This window comes from Merops nubicus, unplaced genomic scaffold (assembly GCF_000691845.1).
Source record: "Merops nubicus isolate BGI_N331 unplaced genomic scaffold, ASM69184v1 scaffold13830, whole genome shotgun sequence".
NCBI lineage: Eukaryota > Metazoa > Chordata > Aves > Coraciiformes > Meropidae > Merops > Merops nubicus.
Genome location: NW_008584899.1, coordinates 30892 through 54555, shown reverse-complemented (window position 1 = coordinate 54555; position 23664 = coordinate 30892). Strand labels below are relative to the sequence as shown.

At 41.5% G+C, this 23664-nt stretch overlaps 1 protein-coding gene across 1 annotated transcript; it reads left to right on the top strand.

Annotated features, from left to right (window-relative positions):
* Positions 1–19462: 19462 nt before the first annotated feature.
* On the top strand, positions 19463–22779 carry FAM110B (family with sequence similarity 110, member B). Its single transcript, XM_008945780.1, has one exon. The coding sequence runs from the start codon at positions 19574–19576 to the stop codon at positions 20684–20686; it is 1113 nt and encodes a 370-aa protein (XP_008944028.1). The 5' UTR covers positions 19463–19573; the 3' UTR covers positions 20687–22779.
* Positions 22780–23664: the final 885 nt, after the last annotated feature.

Genomic DNA, 23664 nt, shown 5'->3' with positions numbered 1-23664 from the left:
TCCCTGTATAGAACTGGAATTTCCCATGTTGCAGCTCTGGCCAATGCCTCCTCTCCCTCTCTATGCACATTTGAGGAGAATTTGTTGCAAAGAGCATGTAGGTCACCCTCGAACCAATCCCCAAACTCACTCCAGTGGGTCATCAAGGGTTTGGCACTGGACAGCCAGAATTGCTCCAGGCAGTGGGTCAAGGGGACAAGCTCTCTTTAATCTGTCCTGCATCCCAGGTGTATTCCAGAGACTAGCTTCACTTTTCCTCTTAACTGGTCTTAGGGTCTCACTTTATTCTATAATCTTTTTCTGTAACATCTCCAAAAGAGTAATGTTTCTAGATAGTTGCATATACTATGATGTGGCCAAATTCTCTGTACAGCAATAGAACAAAACAATTGTTATTTCGTAGCTCAGGTGTTTCTTTCTCTGTTAGTGCCCATTCTTACAACTGTCCCCATCCAGCAAGTCCTGATCCTGACTTTTTTTTTCTTGATGACCTTTATACAAAGTTAAATATTCTGCAGTCAAATGCAAGTATCCAACCCAAAAAAGTGGGTGCTACTCAGGTGTGAATCATCAGGGGTGTAAATCCTGTTCTCTTAGTGACTGAAGTGGAAAAATGGTGTTTAAACTGTGTCTTCTGCTGCTTCCATATTTATTTTTGTTAATTAGGTTGCCCCTGGTATTTGAAGAGCCTTTACACAGATACTGTATATTCTCACAGCAAATCCAAACACAGTTTAGCAGGGCAAAGCACAGTTGGAGACTGGCTCAGTGCCCAGTGTCTGCTTTTAACCTCTGTAAAGGCCGTTCTCTTTCTCAGCAGTGCTGGATCTGGTGCAAATATCCAACATTTTCTAGCCAGGGAAGAAAAAACAAAAACAAATAAACAAAAAAAAAGCCCAATGAAGATCTCTTGGTGAACCATGTGTTTCAAATACTGGCCTGTAAGAAGGCATCAGTTTGTAAAGATCCTAAGGAAAAGGATCTGGCATATTGTAAATATCCAGGTTAATGTGCTGAGAGCTACAGCACCTGAGGAATTCTCATGTAGCTTTTTAAGAGATCTGTTATCTGCCAGGTGCAAATTCACACAGAGTTACTCTGTGCATATATTCTAAAAGCATTATGGTTTTCAGAGTCTCTAACATGAAACAGTAGGTTTCAGCTTGGTTTTGATGTGCTGACAATTCACTGTTGTCTAATGTGTGTATGAATTCTATGTAGCTAATTTAGACTTTTAGACAATAAATTTTCTTCTTACAGGTATTTTGGAGAATTCCTCTGGAATAACTCACAGACTCATCAAGGAACTATTGACTATAGGTTAAAGCAAATAGTACATCAAGAGATTGACAACTTGACTTTGTTATTATTTTGCACTGACTGAAGAAATTGGATCTGTCTTTCCCTCCCTTAAAATTGAGTAATACCAACATAATATTGGTCCATCCTTGACAAGCTGTTGCTCAAAGCATGATGCTCCTTTTAGAACTTTTACATAATGTGCATCCTTCTACAAGGTGCATGAATAAAATATTAGAAAGGTAGAGATTGTGACCTAGTTAGGAATTACGCGCGTGATCTCTTCTCCTTGGTTAAACAGAACCACCAACTACAGTAGAGCAAGGGATAACTTTAAATACAACTAACCTTGTCTTAATTTTTGGCTTGCTTTCCTTTAATGAAAGGGGCATTTATGAGTGTGTGGTCGTTGGGTTTTGAAAGGAATATAAAAAAAGCTAGGCATCACATAACAGAATATGCACAGTGAAATTTAATGAGGTAACTGCATAAAAATCAACTGAGGTTTGTTTGTTTTGTAGAGAGGAAGCAAGAGTCTCCTTTTGGTACTAGAAGCACACATGTAGTCAAGTCCTATTTCCAACTTCTCCTCTTCACAAGAGGTGTTAGCAACTGATGTGTCTGACCTGCTGCCAAGGGTGATGGGCCAGAGGTATTAGGAGGAATGCACTATATTATTCCTTACATCTTGCATGGTGCCACCTTCATGTAACAAAGCTGCATGAGGTCTAATTTTTCAAGAGGTAGCCTTGAACTTTGTCTGTTTCAGTTTGAATTGACACACTTGGGCTTGAGAGACACCAAGCACCTACTTCCTCATGATCATGGTTTGACTTACGGATGCAAAGTACCTCTTGAAAGTATGCACAAAGTCTCCCAATTTAGGCTCAGTCAACCATTTCCATGAAAAATAGGGCTTAACTTGTTCTATACCCAAATTCATCATTTTGTAAATATGCAAAGATGCATCTGTTTCTAAAAATGTTTTTATATCTCTATCATATATAGTCACTGTTGGGAAAGGTAATGTGCTTCAGATGTGTTCCAATTACACTGCTCCAACTGCAGTTACTCATTTCAAAAATTGGTTTTCTTTTCTGGTAGATTAGGCAAAGCTGAATACAATTAGATGTGCTGAAACATCTGTTCAATATTAACTCGTAGAACGAGAGGTTACTGGCAATTTTTTGTTAAACACTATTATTGTGAGGCTGCTTTTTTTTAAATATCCAACACAGCTATGCAAGTAGAGAAATGAAGGATTCTATCATGGAAAACACCAAGTACACTTTTTTAATGAGGTAAGGAAGTAGCACATCCAGATATGACTCTTTCACATAAACCATCAACTTTTTAAGTCACCTTTTGCTGGCAGTGCCAAAGCCACCAAAGTTACCCCATGGTTCATGCAGGCAGAGGTCACTTTTAAGAGAATGAAATTCAAGTTATCAATTTCCATTCAGTTTTTGTGACTCTGTAACTGTCTTGGTTTATGTGGTGTGTTTCTTCTTTTATTTTTTTTAATTCCCCTTTATTATGGTAATTTTTTTAAAAAAGCAGTGAGTGAGATGATATTTTTGCAAAGAAGGATGATTGGGAGGTTTAACACAATGTGGTTGTTTAACAAAATTTCCAATTTTTGTTTCCAATAATGTGAAACATGTTGTAAGTAAGCTGTTATATATCATGTAACTTGTGGTTCCAACCACCTGCTCTACTAGATGCACCGTGGGCAGCAGTGCCTGCAGCTTTGAGCTCCATCTCCATCCATTTAGAGGCTGGCCAGCTTGGGCACGCAATATTCCTCTCTGTGTGTCTGCACGCCTTGGTGTGTGGTATCCTGATGGAGATTTCTTGTCATCCCGGTATTTCAAATAAAGTTGCATGTGTGGCTTTCACTTTTCCTGCTGTGATGTTTCTATGGGTTTAATGTTTGGAGGCAGGACTTTGCTGAACCTGGACGAAGGCAAAAAACAGAGCAGCTATGGGAATTATATTTCGATAACAAGTGCAGACTGCAAGATGCTTTCAGTTGGCATGACGTTGGCTACTCAAAACTTGGTTTATAGTAATTTTTTCCATTTTTCTTTCAGTTTCCATCAGCAAGGGGAAACGGTCTTTATTTTAATTATTCTTCATTAAGACTCAGGTCTCTGAGTTCTGAGATAAACTTTGGCCATTCTTGGGTTATGGATATCTAAGGAAAAGTCAGGTTCTGGCTCAGGAAGTAAACTCCCTGCTTTCCAGCAAGTAAAAATGGCAAGAATTTGTTACCCCTCCCTGAATCCTCACTACAATGCCTGTATGCTTATCCCAGGAGAGGGGCTCATCACGCTCTTCGGTCAAGAGATGCTGAAGAAGACCCATCCTTGGCAATGCCTTGAAGAATTCATTATGAGATAATGAATTTAAGAGGTCCCTTTCAACCCCTACCATTGTACGATTATGTGGTTCAATGGCTCTTAGTCCAAAAGGTCTCAACCTCATTAGAAACATATGTATTACTTAATGAGTCTTCTAAACATGGCATGGTCCTAGAATGTCCTGGCACTACAGGTGGAAGGAGAGCTTCAGTCATGCCAGCACCCATCCTGGGAGTGGATGTCCTCAAGTCAGTCAGTCCTGAAAAGGAGCTTCACTCCTATCCTGAACAGTTTGCATATCTTTTTGCTTGCCAAGTGATAAAAAAAAAAAAAAATCTAAAAAAAGTAGAAATGTTTAGAATTTACCTAGCTACAGATTTCATTTTAAGATCCCCAGATCTCCTCATAGTGGTTAAAGTTTTTCACTTGACCTTGAAATTTCACCAGCAGATGAGAGGGACTGTTGAAATTAGGATAATGAGCAATTGTGTTATGCCAGCTGCCCAGCCATTATAGAGTGTTTTTCTAGGCATTCCAGAAGGATTTTTTGAGATAAATTTGAATGAGGCTGTGGGAGTTTGTACAGAAACATCCATTCATGGGAGAATGTGATAGTTCACACTTGTGTAATTAACTGGTTGGTATGAAAAATATTGAGGAAATTAATATTTTTTTACAGTCTAAGTCTAGTCCAGAATTTCTTATCTTGGTTTGGGTGCTTCCTGTCTAGGTATTGGGCATTTTCTGCCCTTGCAAAGGAGGTTAAATCTTCCAGCTGAAGTTCAGGAAGTAAACTGGTTTGTGTGCATGGCTCAGTTTCATGGATTTTTCTGATTTTGTGAAGCTTGACATCAGCTTTCCTTGTGCTGTTTTAGATCTGAGGTGTTTTAAGTCTCGTGGAGACCAGTCTTTCCTGATAAGGTGGTAAGAATCTGCTAGCACTGGCCTTGTTCAGTTACTTAAAGGACTAGGAAAAAATTCAAGAAAGAATATAAAAGAATCAAGTATATTAATTGTCAGCCATAAGTTCTGTTGCCTTCTTGGAGGCCAGGCCTTTGGTAGTGGTTTAGTCACAAGCAGGTGGGCTCTCCCAAGCCAAGGCTGGCCACGTACTACAAATTCCTCAGAAGGTGTGGGAGAAGCAGAGCCCATTTCTTTATCATCTTCATTCCACTTCACGGAGAAGACAAGTGCACATTACTTGATGGTGGCTTCCCTGAGTTGCTTTGCAGTGGGACTGGGCCATAGAGATGGATAGGTGGGGGAACCAAAATTTTGAGACAGGGGCCTGGCATTGTGCACGCAGAAGGAATGGGATGGGGTTTTCGAAAGCCATTAGAATTATCCTGTGTGAGTAACTAGAAGTTGAGAACTATTCGTATGACACCTTTTATACTAAACCAGTATAACTGGGAAAGGGGAGGATTTGGTGCCTTTAGCTGTCCTGGTAAGTCCTCACTCACATGTTCTACTGAAACTCATGCTATATTCTGAATTTTCTCCACATTTTCTTACAGCTGCGTGTTTATGTTTAAAAATGTTCACTCTAGTGTGCTTGGTCCCTCTCAGCTGTGTTAAGGGTGTTGTGTTGGTTAAGAATTTTGTCTGAAATGTGTCACTGAAGGGCACTACATTGGACTGATAAAGTGCTACCAGGGATTTGTTACCAGAACAGTTTATCTACTTAGTGCAATTAATGTATGGTCCTGTCTTGAGTTCTCATCCTGCACCTACAAAGTCCAGTGCTGTCTGCCTGAGGATTTGTTCTCCTGCTGGTGGAGGTACCTGGGCCCTTACAGATGGTTGTCTGCAGTGGTTCTTTGCGGTTGGTCCCACCTATGTATGGGATGCATAGATTGAAGAATACTGTGCTGTCCTGTTGAAGAACTTTTGTAGTTCTTAGTCTGACTCCATATTACTCTATCAGCCTTATCCATCAACAGTTTCTTACTGCACACTCCTTTTGCAGATGCTAAATGGTTTTGTTGGTGTTTTGTTCCGTAGCGTGAACATTGAAACCAGTCACATGCTTAGAAGCTCCATAGAACGTTGATCTCTTTGGGGTTGGTTTGTGTATCTTCCATGGTCATGGCTGTCCTGGGTCTTGATCCCTGTTGCTGTTTGAAATAACAATGTAAAAGAAGCATTGTTGTATTTTGAGGAAATTATAGAAACTCTTCTAACTCTTCCAAAATTTTGAAGGGCTTCATTTTTATGTATAGCTACTCCCTCAGGAACAGCTTCAGTAGATACTACTAAATCTCAACGTGGTAAAATTATGTGCTTTTCTGTCAGCTTATTGTATTGTGAAGATATTTGCAAATATTTCGAGCAGATGACACAAAACACAGGTTTGGATGTTTTTTTCTACGTGGATTTTAATAACGGATTTAAATCCCAAAAAGGTACCTATTTATTCTGAAGAGAAAAAGGAAAAGATACTGCATCTGAAATGAAGTACGTGTGGATTGAGTAGTCAGGAATAGTGTTTTGTAAACACATTACTGCTATAGTTTAAAAAAGCATTGTCTAAAATAAAAGTTTAGAAAAGGGGAAGAGGCTAATAAAAAAAAAGGCAAAATTCATATTTCTTTTAGAATTTTGTGCCACCGTTTGAGCATTATAGTTCTTCAGTGAATGATAACTTCAAATAAGTGTTGAGAAGTAAATATGTAATTCCTAAGAGGTGTTTAAAAATTTAGTAGTAGTTTTTTTGATATGGTTATTGTTAGTTTGGAAATACCCTGTCAGCTCTTTCTAGTTCCCAGCAGGGAGGTGTGTGTGTGGGGGTGTTTAGACATATCAACTTTTTGTTTGTTGACCTTAACTCTGAATATAGGAGGTCACTTAAAAGCAGGTCATGACTAAAAAGTAACACTAACATTTACATGTTGATATTTTTTCTCAGTGACTTGTAAAGTAGCTGACACTGATAGCACTGGTCCTGCTAAAGCTGTGTCATGGAAATATTGGTGGTGTGTTTTTTTTTTTTTGTTTTGTTTTGTTTTGGGTTTTTTTGTTGTATTTTCTCCCATCTTCCTCTGGAAACAGCCAAAACCAAATCAAAACAGGATTGTTTATCTATAAGAATGACTAAAAAATGCACAGTTTTGTGTTGCCCTTCCTCAGTGAATTAAAAATTTCATTCTGTAAGTTGGTCCTGTTTGGATTTATACATTGCCCCACAGCACGGCTGCATCTCGTCTGGCACCTCGGCTCCTCTGGCATATGTGAGCTTGTGTTCTGAGGCTTCCCAAATGACTTTTTAATTAATTGTTATCATTCCACAGCTTGCAGCTTTTCCAGGGCGCAGCCATGTTGATTCCATCACTTATCTCCTCTTTCATGTGTAATAGTCCTGGCTGCTCCCATAGCTGCCTTGTGTTTCTTTCCAGTTTCCATGACCTCCAACATCACGGCAGCACTGATGTGTACCTGCCTGGAATAATACTGCTCTGTTGTTTTGGTGGGGTTTTTAGTGCCTTTTTTTTTTCCCCAGAATCCCCGTGAGCATTACATTTCCTCATTCAGAGCGTGAACAAGAGTTTGGCATTGCACTTTCACAAGTACTCTTTTGAATTAAAATTCACTTTTTTTTTTCCCTGGGGATTAATAAAAGGAGGGAAATTCCAGAGTCCAGAAGGATTTACGATGTTCTCTTCTGCTGTCCTGAGAGTTGTGTTCTGGTAACGAATTTCTTTTCCTTGACCTTTTCTAATCGATGGATTGGCAGGCTTATTAGTTGCAAATATGTTTTGGTACTGGTCTCAATCAATCTAGCCATGCATGTGTCATTGTGGCAGAATCCTTTTTGGAAATAATGGAGTAATTCAAGCCTTTTTCCCATCATTCATTTCCAGCCTGTACTTTGGATTCAGTCTTTCTACACAGTAGATGTGTTAACTTCTTGTAACGGAGACCTTCAGTGCAAGCAAGCCCTTCTAGCCTTAGTCCTCTGGAGATTTCTTTTATTTGTCTGGTTATTAGTAATGTGCTCAAAACCAGAAGAAAACTTAAACATCTCTGAGTCCATCCTCAATGTTCTGAGCCTGATTTCAAGGTCTGAGCAGGAGATGAGCATTAAAATATAAAATCTTCTATTCATCACTAAGACTCCTAAACAAAAGGGGGAAATTCAGTGTCAGGAATAATGGAATGAATGTCACATATCGAGTAGCTTCATCCTTGCTAAGTACAAGGAATCCAGCTGAAACCCAAGAGGCCAGGAGGGGATAGGAGCTGTACATGTGGCACTTTGTACCAATGGTTGTACAATTCTTGAAAGACTAGTAGGGCACTTATTAGTATTATTAGTATATTATTTCCAGTTTTATTTCATTGCAGCCAAGATAAAGTCCATAAAAAGTCATGCATCAAATCAGCCACGTGCTTCATGAATATTTACTTTTAATTCTGCACAGTAGAAGACATTTTGTGTTTATCTGTTTACAGTCACCAAATTTGGCTCCACAATGTAACTTTGCATCATGTGGGGTCTTCAATTAGGATTTATTGCTGCTGTTTTATTTCAAGACAAAAACATTAAGTCTGAGAGTATGCATTGCTAATTTAAGGGTAAAAGTATGTTCCCAGAATGTAGAAACCATCTCAGAAGCCATTCCTGTCAGCTGAGGAAATGGGTAGCTTGAAATTCCAGGTATGTCGTAGCACGAAATGAAAGGCAGCAAAACTGTCTTGGCTGTGCCAAGGATGACACCAGGAGCATTTAAAGCCTTGTAAGTGATCTGTTAGTTTTTGTGGTCACAAGTTAACCTACATCGATTTCACAGTCACATTTCATATTTGTACCTTCCTGATGTCATGCTGTATGGGATTTATTTCTGCCTTCTTCAAAAGGGGAATTCAGTGTTTGGTGGTGTTACAGATGCTCCAGGAGGTCTGTAGTTTGCCTGGAGATACATTGCTTGTTTTACAAACAGAAAAGATTGGATCTGTGATGTATGATGGAAGCAGCATTCAGTCCTGGCTGTGGTGACACAACCAGCCCTCCCTCCTTATCAGCTTTTAGAGACTGTCTTGAAACCAGCCCAGATCAGCAATGAGCTGGTACTAGTGAGTGGGGAACATCTCCTTCCCTGGAGGAGCTGGCGATAGGGACGGTGTGCTGGCAGGGCAGCTGGACAGGAGAGGTTACCTTTGTGCAGCAGGCATGGGTGATGGATGAAGGAAGGACACCACATGTCCTCACTTGAGGCTTGGCACCTTGGTTGCTGCATCCTTTTATTGTCTGGCTTAGACAGCTTGGCTGGCTGATGTTCAAGTGCAGTTCCTCTCGATCCACCTACTTAAAAAGTTTGTTGATACAAATCCTCTCCAGGATAAACCCACAATTAAAACAGCTGCAGTTAGATATTCCCTTGCAGCTACTAACCTGGAAAACTCCAGAAATCTTCCAATACACAAAGACCAAAGGAAAAAAATACAACCCATAAAAGAGAAACAATTCCAGCTATTTATGATGTGAAAAAAAACAAACTGTAATGAGCTATTGCAAAAAATACATCATACTTAAAATTTCCTTTTCTTCAGTCCGAGGTTTAATTAGTAAGAGAAATTTCTTTAAATACTTACTTTCAAAGTTTCAAAACAAAACTTAGAAACATCTTTTTGAAGTTTCTTATGTATTGTGAAAATATATTCAAAAGCAATAGTGCACAGGTATATGGAATATTTCTTATAAGACCAAATTTTTACAAGAAACCAGAAGGTCACATAGATTAAAATAAGAAAGAATTAAATATATATAATAGCTTAGTCTTATCTTGTTACATGGAAATTTCTTTTTTAATAAACGCTATACACGAATACAACCATTTCATCTTTAGATTTAAGTATTAAACCATATCAAATGAATGTCTTTTACTGAAACTAAAAAACCTAAAAGACCACCTTTAATAGGCACTACCATGGAAACAGTTAAATTAACCAGTATGGTAAAACCAGCACCATTAGAAGAATTATGTTGTTCAGCCTATGGAGTGCAACAGAGTAGCCTAATTCTGACAACTGAGAGGACTTAGAGCCACTCTTCTGATTAGCCGTGGGGACTTGTTTCTCCAAGTTCTTTGTATTAAACAGTCTTTTTCTGTAACATGAGATATTATTGCTGTAAGGTCATCATGGCTACCTAAAAATAATTTCTACACCATACTTGCCCTGAGTTAACCATTTCTAAGCATCAATACTTTACATACATGAAATATTGCCTGTTTGTTTTTTCTTAAACACACTGTGTTTTGACTGTGAATAATCAGGTCTTCAAAAAATAATACTACTAATAAATAAAGGAAAAAGTTAAAAAATCCCACACATGATTTACAGCAGTGTTCCAGGGCCCTGCAACCTTCATAGCCACTCCATGAATGATATCTTTCCTTCTGAACTGGTACAGCTATGTTTTCCTCTAGATAAGGGGACATTTTCCCATACCACAGGGGATAGTTTATTCCTCTTTTCTCCAGCCTCATATCTAAAGATACACAGTGGTAGACGTCAAGAAAGAAAATTAAAGGAGTGATTAGCACTGTGTCTTGAAGACATGCCTGTGTATCTAAGACTTTTTCAAGCAGATGGTTGATAATACCAGTTTTGGCACTGGAACACAATGAAGTTTAGGTCTTCCATGTTACTATGATGTTTGAAACAGAAAATGGAAGAGCTCAGAAGTGATTCTCAATTTATTAGTTTAAGCAAAAAACAATGTACTGGCAGAGGAACATGGGCTTCAAGGTGAGATAGAAGCCAAAATATCAGGCACCCAGGGTTTTGTGAACACTGCTGTCACTTAAATGCTGAACATAGAGACTCTGTTTCCCTAGAGAATCTGACATTTTAGGGGTGTGTATTTCAGTGTTAATAGTTTGGACTGCTCAGCTTGAGGTTGATTTTAGAGGTTTGCATGAAGCAAGATGCCAAATCACAAAGGGAAACCACGTTGCCGTGCTGCAGTAGGTCTGAAGGAGGTGTTATCTACTGAAGTCACCTGGTTGTGGGTCATCAAGTCTTGGCCTACAAGGACCATGTTGGTAGACACTGCACGTTCAATATAAACTTTCATTTTGAAAGTCTATACTTTCCATTTTATCAATTTAAATCTGACTTATTTTCTTAGTATTTCCAAGTTTATAGGTAGAAGTTCTTCTATGCTAAAGTGATTTTTGTTTTAGGGCTCACTCCATAATGGAAGTTGAGACCAAGTCTGATTCCCTAGTTGCACTGGTGGTGACAAGTACGCTGCAGTAGGACACTTGAACATTCATACAAGTTTTCAAACGTTTATAGGACTATGTTTAATTTATCTCAGTGTGTCAAATGGGCTGGAACTGGCATTTTGAAAATACTGCTATCAAAATGTATGTTCCAGAGATGAATTAATGATTGTTTAGTGAGGGATGCTGTAGAAGTGACCAAGCTGTTTCCTAGCTGCCTAATTACTGGTGACATTCATGCTTCTGTTGTTCTCTGCAGGGCAGAGCATCAGACTTTGCTGGGTGGTCTAGGGCTGCATGGGTGGGTGATTGATGTATGGAGTCTGTATGAAGGGGGTTTTTTACACATTAAAAATGTAACTGCTAGGATGCCAAATCCAAGCACGGCTCTGAAGGACAGCTGCCAGGAGCAAGGAGATGAGGTACCATCTTCTCCTGTCAGTAGAGGAAAAGAAAAGAAAAATGTAGTCCAGATAGAACTGCTCCTTCAACCGGAGCAAGGCAGGAGTTACTGCATCTTGCAAAACTGGCATGGTGCAATGGGAAAACTGTTTGAAGAGGACGTGGTGAATCACAGAATGGGAGGGGTTGGAAAGGACCTCTGGAGATCATCCAGTCCAACCCCCCTGTCAAAGCAAGGTCACCCAGAGTAGCTTGACCAGGATCATGTCCAGGTTGGTTTGGAATCTCTCCAGAGAAGGAGACTCCACAGCCTCTCTGGGCAGCCTGGTCCAGGCCTATGGCAAACTCACAGGAAAGAAAGTTTTCTTCATTTTCAGACAGAAAAGAAGCAGAGAAGTAAGTACAGAGAGGATCCTGGGGAAATTGTGTAGGCCCAGGAGACCACAGAATAAATTTGGCATTGTGATCTTCTTGCAGAGACAAGGCTATAAATGTAAACATGATCATTATGGAGAGATGTAGAATTAAAAAGGTAGAAGTGGTTTGGACTTGGGACCATTGACACTTGCTGATGAATGAGCAGTAAAGGTGTTTCCTAAAGCTTTGCAAAGTGTTTAGAGAATTATTCTCGTAAAGTGCACACTGAGGTGCAGGTGTCCACATACAGCTAGAGCTACAAATGTAATAATAATAAAAAAAGCTACATTCCTTGTTATACATTTTTAGGCCCTTTACTGATTTTTTTTTTTTCTTTTTAAATGAAAGGCTGAAATTATTCCAAAGAGCACAGTGTGGTGTAAGCAACACAGGCATCCAAAGAAACCAGAATTGATTTCTGTTACAACTTTCACAAACACAGCATGTAGTGCCATTCTAAATATAAGACAACTTTAAATTTTCTTTTTTCTTCACTATCTAGTTGGAAGAAGGGAAAGTTTCATTTCTGAGCTTTCCTGTGCATTTGTGCAGTGTCTGTGCCTTTTGAAAGAAATTGGTGTTTCCATGTTTGGGAGCCATCCACAGGGCAGTATTTGCCCAGAAGCAAGTATCACTGAGAGCAGATTGTTGCTACTGGGTAGGAAATGTATCAGTGCTGGATTTCAGAACGAAAAAGCAGCAAAATGCTTTCTGAATATTTTTCTTTCAAAGAGCCACCTCTACCCTGCTCCCAGGGAGGGCGAAGCACCCATTACAGGGCAATATGTAAGGATAGCTAAGTTGCTTTCCTGCTTAAGTTCCTTCTGGATTTTCCAGAAGCTGTTTGTCTGTAACACTGTAAGCATTCCCAATTTGGGCAGCATCCTGCTTTAAACCTCAGTGGTTTAACTGCACAGTGAAGTAGAAAGAGTGCTAAGTGGTGGCAGTGCTTTCTTTAAGGAGAAATTTATCTTAAAGGTGTTTGAGTATGATTTAAAAGCAAAGCAGGATTAGCATAAAGATACCAGCTTGTTGTACTTAGATTCATAGAATTGTAAACTTTTTTGGTTGGAAGAAATTTTTCAGATCATCAAGTCCAACCGTTACCGCACTGCCAGGTCACCACTAAACCATGTCCCTCAGCATCACATCTCCACAGCTTGGAAACCCTTCGAGGGATGGGGGCTCCACCGTTGCCCTGGGCAGCCTGGGCCAGGCCTGGACAACGTGTTTGGGGAAGAAGTTTTACCTAATGTCCAAGCTAAACCTCCCCTGGTGCAACTTGAGGTCATTTGCTCATGTCCTATTGCTTGTTACTTGTGAGAAGAGACCAACCCCACCTGGCTTCTGCCTCCTGTCAGGGAGTTGTGGAGAGCCAGAAGGCCTCCCCTGAGCCTCCTTTGCTCCAGGCTCAACAACCCCAGGTCCCTCATCTGCTCCTCAGAAGACTTGTTCTACAAACCCTTCACCAGCTGGGTTGCCCTTGTTTGGACATGCTTCAGCCCCTAAATGTCTTCCTTGGAGTGAGGGGCCCAAAACTGAGCCCAGTACTAGAGGTGTGGCCTCAACCAGTGCTGAGTCCACATGACGATTCCTGCCCTAGTCCTGGTGGCCATACTATAGTTGTTAGAAATCAGGATGCCGTTGGCCTTCTTGGGCACATGCTGGCTCATTCATCTATGGAAGTTATGAAAAAGTTAATGTTTGTTGTAGTTTGGGTTTTTTGGTTGGAAGGAATAGATAGCAGTGAAAAGTGGCTGCCTTTGCCAAAGTTGTTACCTTCTCACTTGATTTCCCGTGTCTACATATTTCTTCCCATTCTCGGTTTTAGGTCAATGTAGTTCACAATTTTTATGACCTTTTGAAGGCTTAAATGTCTGAACAAATATTGCTCTTCACTTACTGTTCACTGTTTCAGATTTGGTGGGAGAGCAGAGTTGAAAATCAACTCTTTCATTAGTATTTTGAGTCATAGTAGATCTGAAAGATTATTCCATTGCCTCATGCTTTATCTTGACAGTTAATATTACGTGAGACCAAGTCTACACCCATACACACGTTTATCTAAAATTGCTTTCAAAAATGAAATACCACTGCCATTCTGGATGTGAATTATCTTATGTCTAGTTTATTTAAGCCTAGTTTATTTGAGCTTAGCCTCTCTTCTTAGACTTAGTAACATGAATATATGAGGTTTACAGTGAGAGATATTCACAGAACTTGTATCAGTTTTAGATACATACATTAGTATAATGTAGTGCAGAGACCTGTAGCAAGCCTTTCTCAGTGAAACCCTAATTTATAGGCTTTGCAGGGCCTGTTAACAAAGCAGCATCTTCATCATGGGACCTGCAGCTCAAAAGTGCATCTAGTCCGTAGCAAAGCCTGACATTTTCCGTCTGTGTCCTGTGCAGATTTATTTTGTGATCTCTTTGAGTCCTATTGAGATCACTTGTTGGGTACTTATACTGCAATTTATGTGATGTTTACGGTGCATCTTGAGATAGTGGTAGTTATATTTTATCACTTGGAAAATAAAATTGGCACAAGCCTTTAAATATCAAGGAAAGCAGAGCAAAGACTGTCAGCCTTCATTCTATTTATCCATTTATCCACTGTGCTTCATCCTGCCTCCTGTACAATCCCTTCCACCACTGTCCCAGAGGGGTGGATTCAGAGCATGAGCTTCTTTGTAGCTTCATTGTGTGAAGCTGTGTCCTCACCAAAGTCAGGAACAGAAATTCCACTCATTTCATTTGGGCCACATTTTCACTGTTGGGTTTTGCTGCTTTGTTGCGGCTTGAATACTGTTGGAATATGTAGTGCTCTTCTGTGGGTACTTTAAGGCAAAGACTGGCTTGGTCATGGTGTAGGAGCTCCAGGACAACACAGAACTGGGGAGGGAAGTGTGGTGTTTGCTGTCAGCATCATTCAGTCTGTGTTTAGAACGCAGGTCTAGGTATGAGAGAAAAAATAAACTGGAGTATTGTACAATAACATTGTATTAATAATAGCTCTAGAAATAAATACTTGCCAGAATGGGACCAGTTCATAAATTTCTTTTAATTTTCTTTTAAAGTTTCAACAAAGTGCATATTTAGAATATACAGAACTGCAGTTCCAAAGTTGCTGATTGATTTATCTTCTCCTACTGTCTTGGCTTTAAATCAAGGAAAGAATATTTTCTAGAGGATTTATTTGTAGTTAATGTTATTTGTATAGCTATTGCTGCTCTAGGCTGCATTGTGCTCCCTTAAATCATGCAGATAGTGCTTCTGTTATTTAAATGTGAATATCTGACAAACATATTACAGACCTAAAAGCGATTAGAGCTCGATGCCTAGAATGAGTAAGTGCTTTGGATCTCTGCCTCTGCCACTGAGGAATCCTGAATCGAAGGGTCTGGCTGAAAATACAGCTTTAAAAAAACAAAACCCCTCTACCCTCTTGTACGTTTTGTATTCTACTCAGCAGGTCTGCATCAGTCACTGGGTGTTAGAGGAGCTCAGTAAGAGCTTTAAGAAGGGTTTGATTAGTGTATGCATAGTATTCAAATGAACTATGAATGTGTGCATAAGTGTTTAGCTTTGTTTTTCTCTAAATAATCTCTTAAGTCTAGCTGGTGTTCTAAGGAAGAGAAATAATGGAAATCTGGAGTGAATCCTGAAAAACACACTTCAGTCCATAGAAGAATTATACCTACAGAGTAGACATTTGGGTGTATACCGAATAAAAAGAACATTTCGTAGGTCCCAAAGAAAATCTATTTGCCTTTGAATGCCTGTAGTGCAAAACTGGTACCAGAGTTGTACACAGCAGGAAATTCAGATGCCTAAGCAGTGAGTTTCTGGGGCATTTAACCCAGAAGAAAGCCATTTCCACAGTCCTGTTGCTGCAATGATTTTAGCAACTGGAAACTACGTGGCGCAATTTTGTCTTCCTGAGACTACACCGTGCTGTTGCAGCTCATCCATTTTCATCACCGATGCAATTAGTGAGTGACCAAGTGTGAAGCACACGCTGCTGTGGTTCGGGTGCCCGTGGACAGCAGGGCGGCTGGTGGGGACTGTGCTCACTCCAGCAGCAGCCATCCCCAGCACAGGCAGAAGTTGTTTCGTTAGCATGTCCCACTCATCCACCTCTCTCTCATCCCGCTTGCTTTTCTAACAGCGTCTGCTTAATAATTTTTGGCTCTCTGAGGTGAGAATACCAAATAAACTTTCCGGTGCTACTTAAACGGAGCACTTCAGTGAAATGTGGAAAGTTGAACAACACACACAGCCATAGCTGATCCTTTTTTGTAACTGCGTGTGCTTTAATCTCCATCAGCAGCCCCCTGGGTACAAAGCCTCCGTGTCTGGCCCTGTAACCACCACCATTACTCCCCTGGCTCCCTGGGCTGGCTCAGGTGGACGTTTCTGCCCAGGCTCCTCACTGGCACTTGTTTTTCTTTCTAGACATGCCTGAAGCTCTCTGGCAGTCACAGCAGATCTCCGTTGCCTTCAGGGCACCTGACCCTATATGTGCTTGCAAGCGAGCACTCTTGTTCTCTCAGGTGAACATGCATGCACAGTGGGTTTATTTTTATTATTAATATTTTTTCTTTTTAATTGTGGTGTGGAAGCCAACGTGGATGCTTAGCCTCCTAAACAATGCTTGCTGGTGTTGACCAAGGCTGTCACGAGTGAGGAAGTTAAGTGAGGGTAAGGACTTCCCAAAACCTGAATCTGATGCCTCTGTTTCCACAGGTCTGATCTGTAGTGGTGTGCAGAGCCATTCACCATGAGGAGAATGGAGTTGGCAGTTGTCCTCTGGGGCAGGACCATGGTGGCCTTTAATGGCAATGGCTGAGGAAGAACTGGAGGGATGTGGTCTCACTTATTCAAGTGGTATTAACTCAGTTGGGTGGTAGTATTGAGCATAAGAGATCAGATTTTTGGTTGTTTGGGGTATGTAGTGCTGGGGAGAAATACTTGGAGGTGCTGGTTGATTCAAAGATCAACAAGAGCCAATAATGTGTGAGAGCAGCCCAAAAAGCCAACTGTATCCAAAGAAGTGTGGCCAGCAGGTTAAGGGAGAGGATTCTCCCCCACTACTTTGCTCTCGTGAGACCCTACCTGGAGTACAGTGTCTAGCTCTGGATACTGCAGCACAAGAAGGACATAGACGTGTTGGGGCCGGTCCAGAGGAGGGCCATGAAGATGATCAGAGGGGAGCACCTCTACTATGAAGACAGGCTGAGAGAGCTGGGGTTGTTCAGCCTGGAGGACAGAAGGCTCCAGGGGGACTTTCTTACAGGCTTCCACTACTTAAAGGGGGGGCTACAGGAAAACTGGGGAAGGACTTTTTACAAGAGCTTGTAGTGATAGGACAAGGGGTAATGGGCTCAAACTGGAAGAGGGGAGATTTAGATTAGAAATTAGGAAGACATTCTTGACGATGAGGGTGGTGAAACAGGCTGCCCAGGGAAGCTGTGGATGCTCCATCACTGGAGGTGTTCCAGACCAGGTTCAATGTGGCCTTGTGCAACCTGGTCTAGTGGATGTCATGGCAGGGGGCTTGGAACTAGATGATCTTTAAGGTCTGTTCCAACCCAACCCATTCTGTGATTTTTCTCCCTCCTGACAAGACCCCTGCTCTCACATAGGTGTGATTTCTGCACACCAGGATCAAGTACAGGCACCAGTGGTTTATTTCCACAAGCACTTGGCAACGGCGCTCTGAGCTGGTGACATGGAACGATTTGATTTGTGTTTATGGAACAGAAATGTGTGTGTGCAAGAGGAGTGCTGGAATTGCCTTCAGAACATTTGGCAATTTGATACTTAATTTCAAAATAGTACCAATAAATACACTGAGTCAAATGAGGAAAGCAAGCTTTTCCTCTTTCAGCAAGACTTAGTTAAAATTCAGGAAGTCAAACTGCTGAGGAGTCAGCACTAGAATTTATAAAACAACATTGAAAGGGAAGTTTAATTAACATTTCACTACCCTTTCAATTCCACTGAATGCATGTCTGCTTTATCACCCACCTAAATATGTTGGTTTGTATTTGAAGAATGCTTGTGACAGTGAGCCTGCAGGAGAAAGCTCAGCTTTTTTTCCAATAATCTCATTATAGCATTCATATCTTTCATTTGCTTGCTTTGACCTTGGATGATTTAGAGAGAATATTCAATGTATCTATCATCTCTTTCTGAGAATCAGTCCTTGAGGTTGGTTTCTTTTTACTGTTAATGTATCTTTAGCTGGAATTTAAATTTTTCTGGTGTGGGTTTTTTTTTTTTTTTGGTCTAAAAGTACTGATGGTCCATTCCATATCAATATGTTGGGTATTGATGGATGAGCACACCCGGGATGGCAGGACACACAAAGAAGTCATCCCTGGGAAGGCTGCTGCTCTGCATTCCTTAGGATGAGTGAAGAAGTAGCATCTGCTTTTCTTCATCTCCCTGAACAACTCGGCGATAACAGAAATGGGATATTAAATAGGGCAGCATAGATTAATGGGGCAGTAATAAAACAAATGAGACCCATTAGCAAAATCACTGCTTGAAGAGTAGATTCTGTGATAAGTGCCCTTCAGTGCCTCATGTGGCAAAAACAGCCACAGCACTTGTAAAATCATCCATGGTGCTGAGTTCTAGACTGTTGTGACAATATTAAGTGATCGGATCTTAAAATAATTTAGAGGGAGGTAAACTTCATTTGTGCTTAGGAGAAAACTTGAATGCTTGTATCTAATGTGAAGGCGAGTTCTTTTCTTTCAAACCCACACATAACGTTTTTGCCTGCTCCCAAAATCTTTGATGAAAATCCAAAGCCTTTTGTTGTTGTTCTGTTAAGCCTGTGAGGTGACCATGAGAACGTGGAAGGACCAGTGTTGAAAGAGACTTTGAACTGGAATTGGTGGCTTTAGTCTGCTACTTTTTTAATTGTTGATTTTATATCAGATTTATGATTGAAAGTGTGCATTGTGCTTAAAATGCCTTGTGTCTCTGCTTGCCCTCTGCTTTTTAGACCAGAGAGTTTTCTGGAGCATTTAATAAAAAAGGAAAATACACTTTAATTTCTTAGCTTTACAGAGTATGTTGCTTATAAGGAAAAAAATCTTTGGAGTTTAGAGATAAAGTACATACACAAATCAACTAATCAAAGCCAAAGCTATTAGCTTGAAAGTTCTCTTTCATTGATCTTCAGGAGATAGGTGGGTCCAAGCTGCTGAATTGACACATTTCCCTTCTCCCTACAAAAATGCGTGGCTCTAAGGGGGGTATGTGTCATTTTTTTCTTAATTATTTTTTCTTCTTCCAGTGTGATTTTGTTGAATGCAAGCTGAGGCAGTAAGCAATGAGCAACATGTTAGTTCTTGTATGATGTGCAGGGTGAGAGGGGGACCCCGGCGCCGCGAGCGCCGCGCTCCCGGCGGCTACATCCCGTCTGTCCATCCGTCGGTCTGGTGGAGGGAGAGGAGAGGAGAGGAGAGCTGGGAGGCGGCTGTTGCTATCGCTCTGATGTCAGGCGCTCTCCCTAACGTGTGGTTGGTTCTTGTGCGTTTCAGATCGCTGCCGGTAGCAGAGCACAAAGGGGCCGGCGAGACTCCCGCGCCTTTCAGCGAGAAGAAAGGAGTCGGCGGAGCAGACTAATAGGGACTTGTGTCGGGTGGCCTGGCCCTACAAAGGGTGCCTTTAAAAGAGAAACGCAGTGCTATTTAATGAGCTGTGAGATGAGGCGCTGCTGCTAACGCTCAGATCCCAGGATTCATCGGCTCTTCATTGTGCTTAATGTACATGTTTCTGCACCGTGCATTTAGGAGATCCCAGAGAAGAATCCAAAACGGCTGCGGGGGAAAGACCACCAAACATGCCTACAGAAACACTACCGACAGGTAGCATGGTGAAGCCGGTCAGCCCTGCCGTGACCTTCACGTCCGCCGTTCCTCTCCGCATCCTGAACAAAGGACCCGACTATTTTCGCAGGCAGGCGGAGCCTAACCCGAAAAGACTGAGCGCGGTGGAGAGGCTGGAGGCCGACAAGGCGAAATACGTCAAGAGCCAAGAGGTCATCAATGCCAAGCAGGAGCCCGTGAAGCCGGCGGTGCTGGCGAAGCCGCCGGTGTGCCCCGCGGCCAAGCGAGCCCTGGGGAGCCCCACCTTGAAGGTCTTCGGCAACAACGCGAAGACCGAGAGCGGCGTCCAGAGAGAAAATCTGAAACTGGAGATTTTGAAGAACATCATCAACAGCTCCGAAGGCTCCAGCTCGGGTTCGGGGCATAAGCACGGTCCCCGGAACTGGCCGCCCCACAGGGCCGATTCGACGGAGCTGAACCGGCACTCGTTCGCCGAGTCGTTGAAGGTTTACCCCACGCAGGGCCGGAGCAGCCCGCAGGAGGGCAGCTCCAACGTCAGCAGGAGGCTCCTGGACCAGTCAGCAGAGACCTTCTTGCACGTCTCTCACAGCTCCTCAGACATTAGGAAAGTAACTAGTGCAAAGCCCTTAAAAGCAATACCCTGCAGCAGTTCAGCCCCACCTCTGCCTCCAAAGCCCAAAATTGCTGCCATCGCCACCCTGAAATCCCCCGAAATCGAAGCAGTCGAGTCTGGGTGTGGAGTTAGCAGAAGACCCTCCCTACAGAGATCAAAATCAGACTTAAGCGACAGGTACTTTCGTGTCGATGCAGACGTCGAGCGATTCTTTAACTACTGCGGACTGGATCCTGAAGAGCTTGAAAACCTCGGGATGGAAAACTTTGCAAGGGCTAACTCTGACATTATATCCCTCAACTTTCGCAGCGCAAGCATGATTAGCTCAGACTGTGAACAGTCTCAGGACAGCAACAGTGACCTTAGAAACGATGACAGTGCCAATGACCGTGTGCCATATGGCATTTCTGCCATTGAGAGAAATGCCAGAATCATCAAGTGGTTGTATAGCATCAAGCAAGCTAGAGAGTCACAGAAAGTGTCCCATGTGTGAGAGAGAAATCCACCATAGGAAGGAAAGTGAGGACTGTATCTTTGTCTGTGAATATTCAGTTGTGAAGGGTTGTGAAGTCTACTTGAGGTCTTGTACACTTCTCAAATCTCTTTGTGTTGCTTGTTGTGCAATGTTTCCAAGTTGCATGCCTGTCAACATGTGAGCTGACCTGGCTTCCACTTGAACAATAACTAACTACAGAGCCTGGCTGAGCATACACATCATCTGCCAAAAGTTTAAGACGAGAATCTAATTAGGGCTTCAGTATAATCAAAGTGTTTACATGGAAAGGTTATATGACTTCTTTGGTATTTATGTGGTTCCTTGTGGATTTTATAGATGTCACTTTTTGTCTTAATACAGATATTGTCAACTGGCGTTGCCGGTTTCTAAGTTAAAACAGAATCCCTTCAGGGGGAAGAAAAGCAAAATTGGCCAAAGTAAGAGGTTTAGGCACACGACGACAGGCAAAGCAGCCTTACCTCTTGTAGAAAGTGCATTACTGGCACACATAAAACTGTTTTCTGAAAGGCAGAGAATTCTACGTTCTTAAATTACGTGTCCTTGTTAAGCTGTATAGCCCTCCTTGTGGTAAGGGACCGTTCAGTAAAGGTTTCTTTTTTCTAGGTAAGCTCCCTCAGTTTTACAGAAGTAGCCTAGTGAATCTGCTTGACCTTTTGTAAACCAAATGAGTCTTGCATTTGGGTTGGTGTAAGCATTCTCATGATTTTGTATTATCCCTGATGAAGGGTTGGAGTCAATGGGTGGAAATGGCATTAGGTGCAGGATTTTCTGGATTTGGTTTTTACTCAAAGGTTTCCTGGTCTTAAACTTTTGACAGGAATGATTATCCTATAGCTGATATTGAATGCCTTTATTAGTCAAACACATCATGACTACAAATTCCATGCTGTCTTTTAATTTTTTGTAGACCTATTTGACCAGTTAATGAACAAAAATGGAAACACACAGCCATATCAATGTAACGCCTCCTATTCAGACGTAATTACACTCGGTAGCTGAACTATATCTGAAAAATTGTGATTATCTTGTGTTGCATATGTTATATCTAAGGCTGTGAAAGTTTGTTACAGCTCTAGGAAAGTGTAGAAACATGACAGTATGTAGCCTTTTTGATTTTATCTTATTCCTCCTTATGATGGTTAGTGCTGCAGGTCAACCTGTGACAAACCTTTTGACAATCTGTGTCTTCCCAGTGGTTTAATTGACTGTCATTTCAACTGACAGTGGCAACGTGCTAGCGGGGAGGTTTGAAAGCACAGTGTTCTGCTTCATTATTATTGTATACATGCTTTGAAGTAAACTGCAGCACTACCGTATACTTCATCAGCTAATAGGAAACTTTTTTTATTGTGTAAATGCTGTAAGACTTTGTATATACTTCAGTTGTTACGAAATCTTTAAAAGGAAGAGTGTTATGCTAATAAATAGCTCCTGGTGCAGGTGTGGTAGGTTTTTTGTTCTTTTTTTACCCCTCCCATTCTTAAAACTTTATCAGGAACTCAGTTGCAGTGTGTTTTAGTGCTGTAGGTGGTCTTGGTTAAATAATAGGTCTGGTAAAAGGTTTCTTTTACTAAAGTGCTTTTCAGAATATAAATTTTTAATAAAGTATCTATAGCAGCATGATCTGTCTGAAGAACTAGAAGAGATTTCCAAGACTCCTAAAATAGCTTGCTTCTCCCTTACCTAGCAATGTTACTGTTCCCCTTTGTAGCATCTGTTGATAATGAATCACTGCAGTCTTCTGAATTATTCTTCAGTAGTGCTTATTTATATACTTGAATATTAAAGATGTTTTACAAAGTCGGGTTCTATCTTTTCTCTAAGCAGCCTGCAGCCCAACTTCCTGCGGACAGCCACGCGTAATGCAGGCCAGACTGGAATCGGAGCCACACGGTCACTTGCCGCCTATGGAATTCTCCTACATCAACTTGTTTATATCATTGTTTTCCAAGTGGTTGTTCATTGAGGAGGGGGGGAAAGGAGGGAGAAGCACACATTGGGTTTCAGGAGGTTGCTCCGTAGTTTTCACAGTTGGCTTCACAGCCTAAGACTTAGGACATTCCTAGTTCGGTCAAAAAGATGAGGAGCTCTGTCTTTCAGCTGCAGGCACTTCTGTGACATTTTAAGCTCCGTGGGTTTCAGTTGGCATTGACATCACACTGGGTTTTCAAGCATATTTTTCCAAGAGTGAGTTCTACTCAGTTCAGTGACTATTTTGCCAAGGAAAATAATGCTTAAGGGATTAAAGCCAAGTGTAATGCAGCTGTACAGCAATGAAATAAAAGAAGTCAGAACTGAAATAAAAATGCACTCACATTGTTCTCTCTCAAGTGTTTCAAGAATGATGATAAACACGCTATCTCAACTGTTGTCAGCCAAAAACAGTAATAAAGAAGCCTTTATAGCTAGAAAATAGATTGGAGCATATGCTAGTATTCTGAACTTGTTTCCCAAGGTTTGTTAGGAAGCCGTAGGCTCTTGAGGAATCAAATTCATTTCCTTTTGATGCCACAAGGGTTTTAGGCTTGTGAGCTATCTGTAAGAGAGCATTTCCTCAGCCGAGACTTGAGCAGCACCTCTGACACGGCGTGGGCTCGCACCCCTCTCTCCCTGTGTCTCACAGTGGGATGCACACGAGTGCAGGTTTACAGGACCCAGACCTTCCCAGGCAGCTGAACCTGCAGCGCCACTCGGGCTGCAGTAATAGAATCACAGGATTGCAAAAATAGCAGGTAACGATTCCCTTCATTTGCCTCTTTATTACGTTTTATGCAGATGGGGTTTATTGATTTAGTCAGTCTTGCTACTGCCAGTATGTTTGCATAGAACCCCAATGGTCGGTGTCTGATGTGGTTTTGTTTTCAAACAGGAATAACCATTTTGCCTTTGCAGACAGGTCATCCCATCATGTCCAGAGGGTCCGTTGTTCATCTCTGCCTTGGGAGATTCCAGAG

Excerpts from the sequence above, each read along its gene's own strand:
- FAM110B (XM_008945780.1), top strand. The coding sequence starts at position 19,574 with ATGCCTACAGAAACACTACCGACAGGTAGCATGGTGAAGCCGGTCAGC.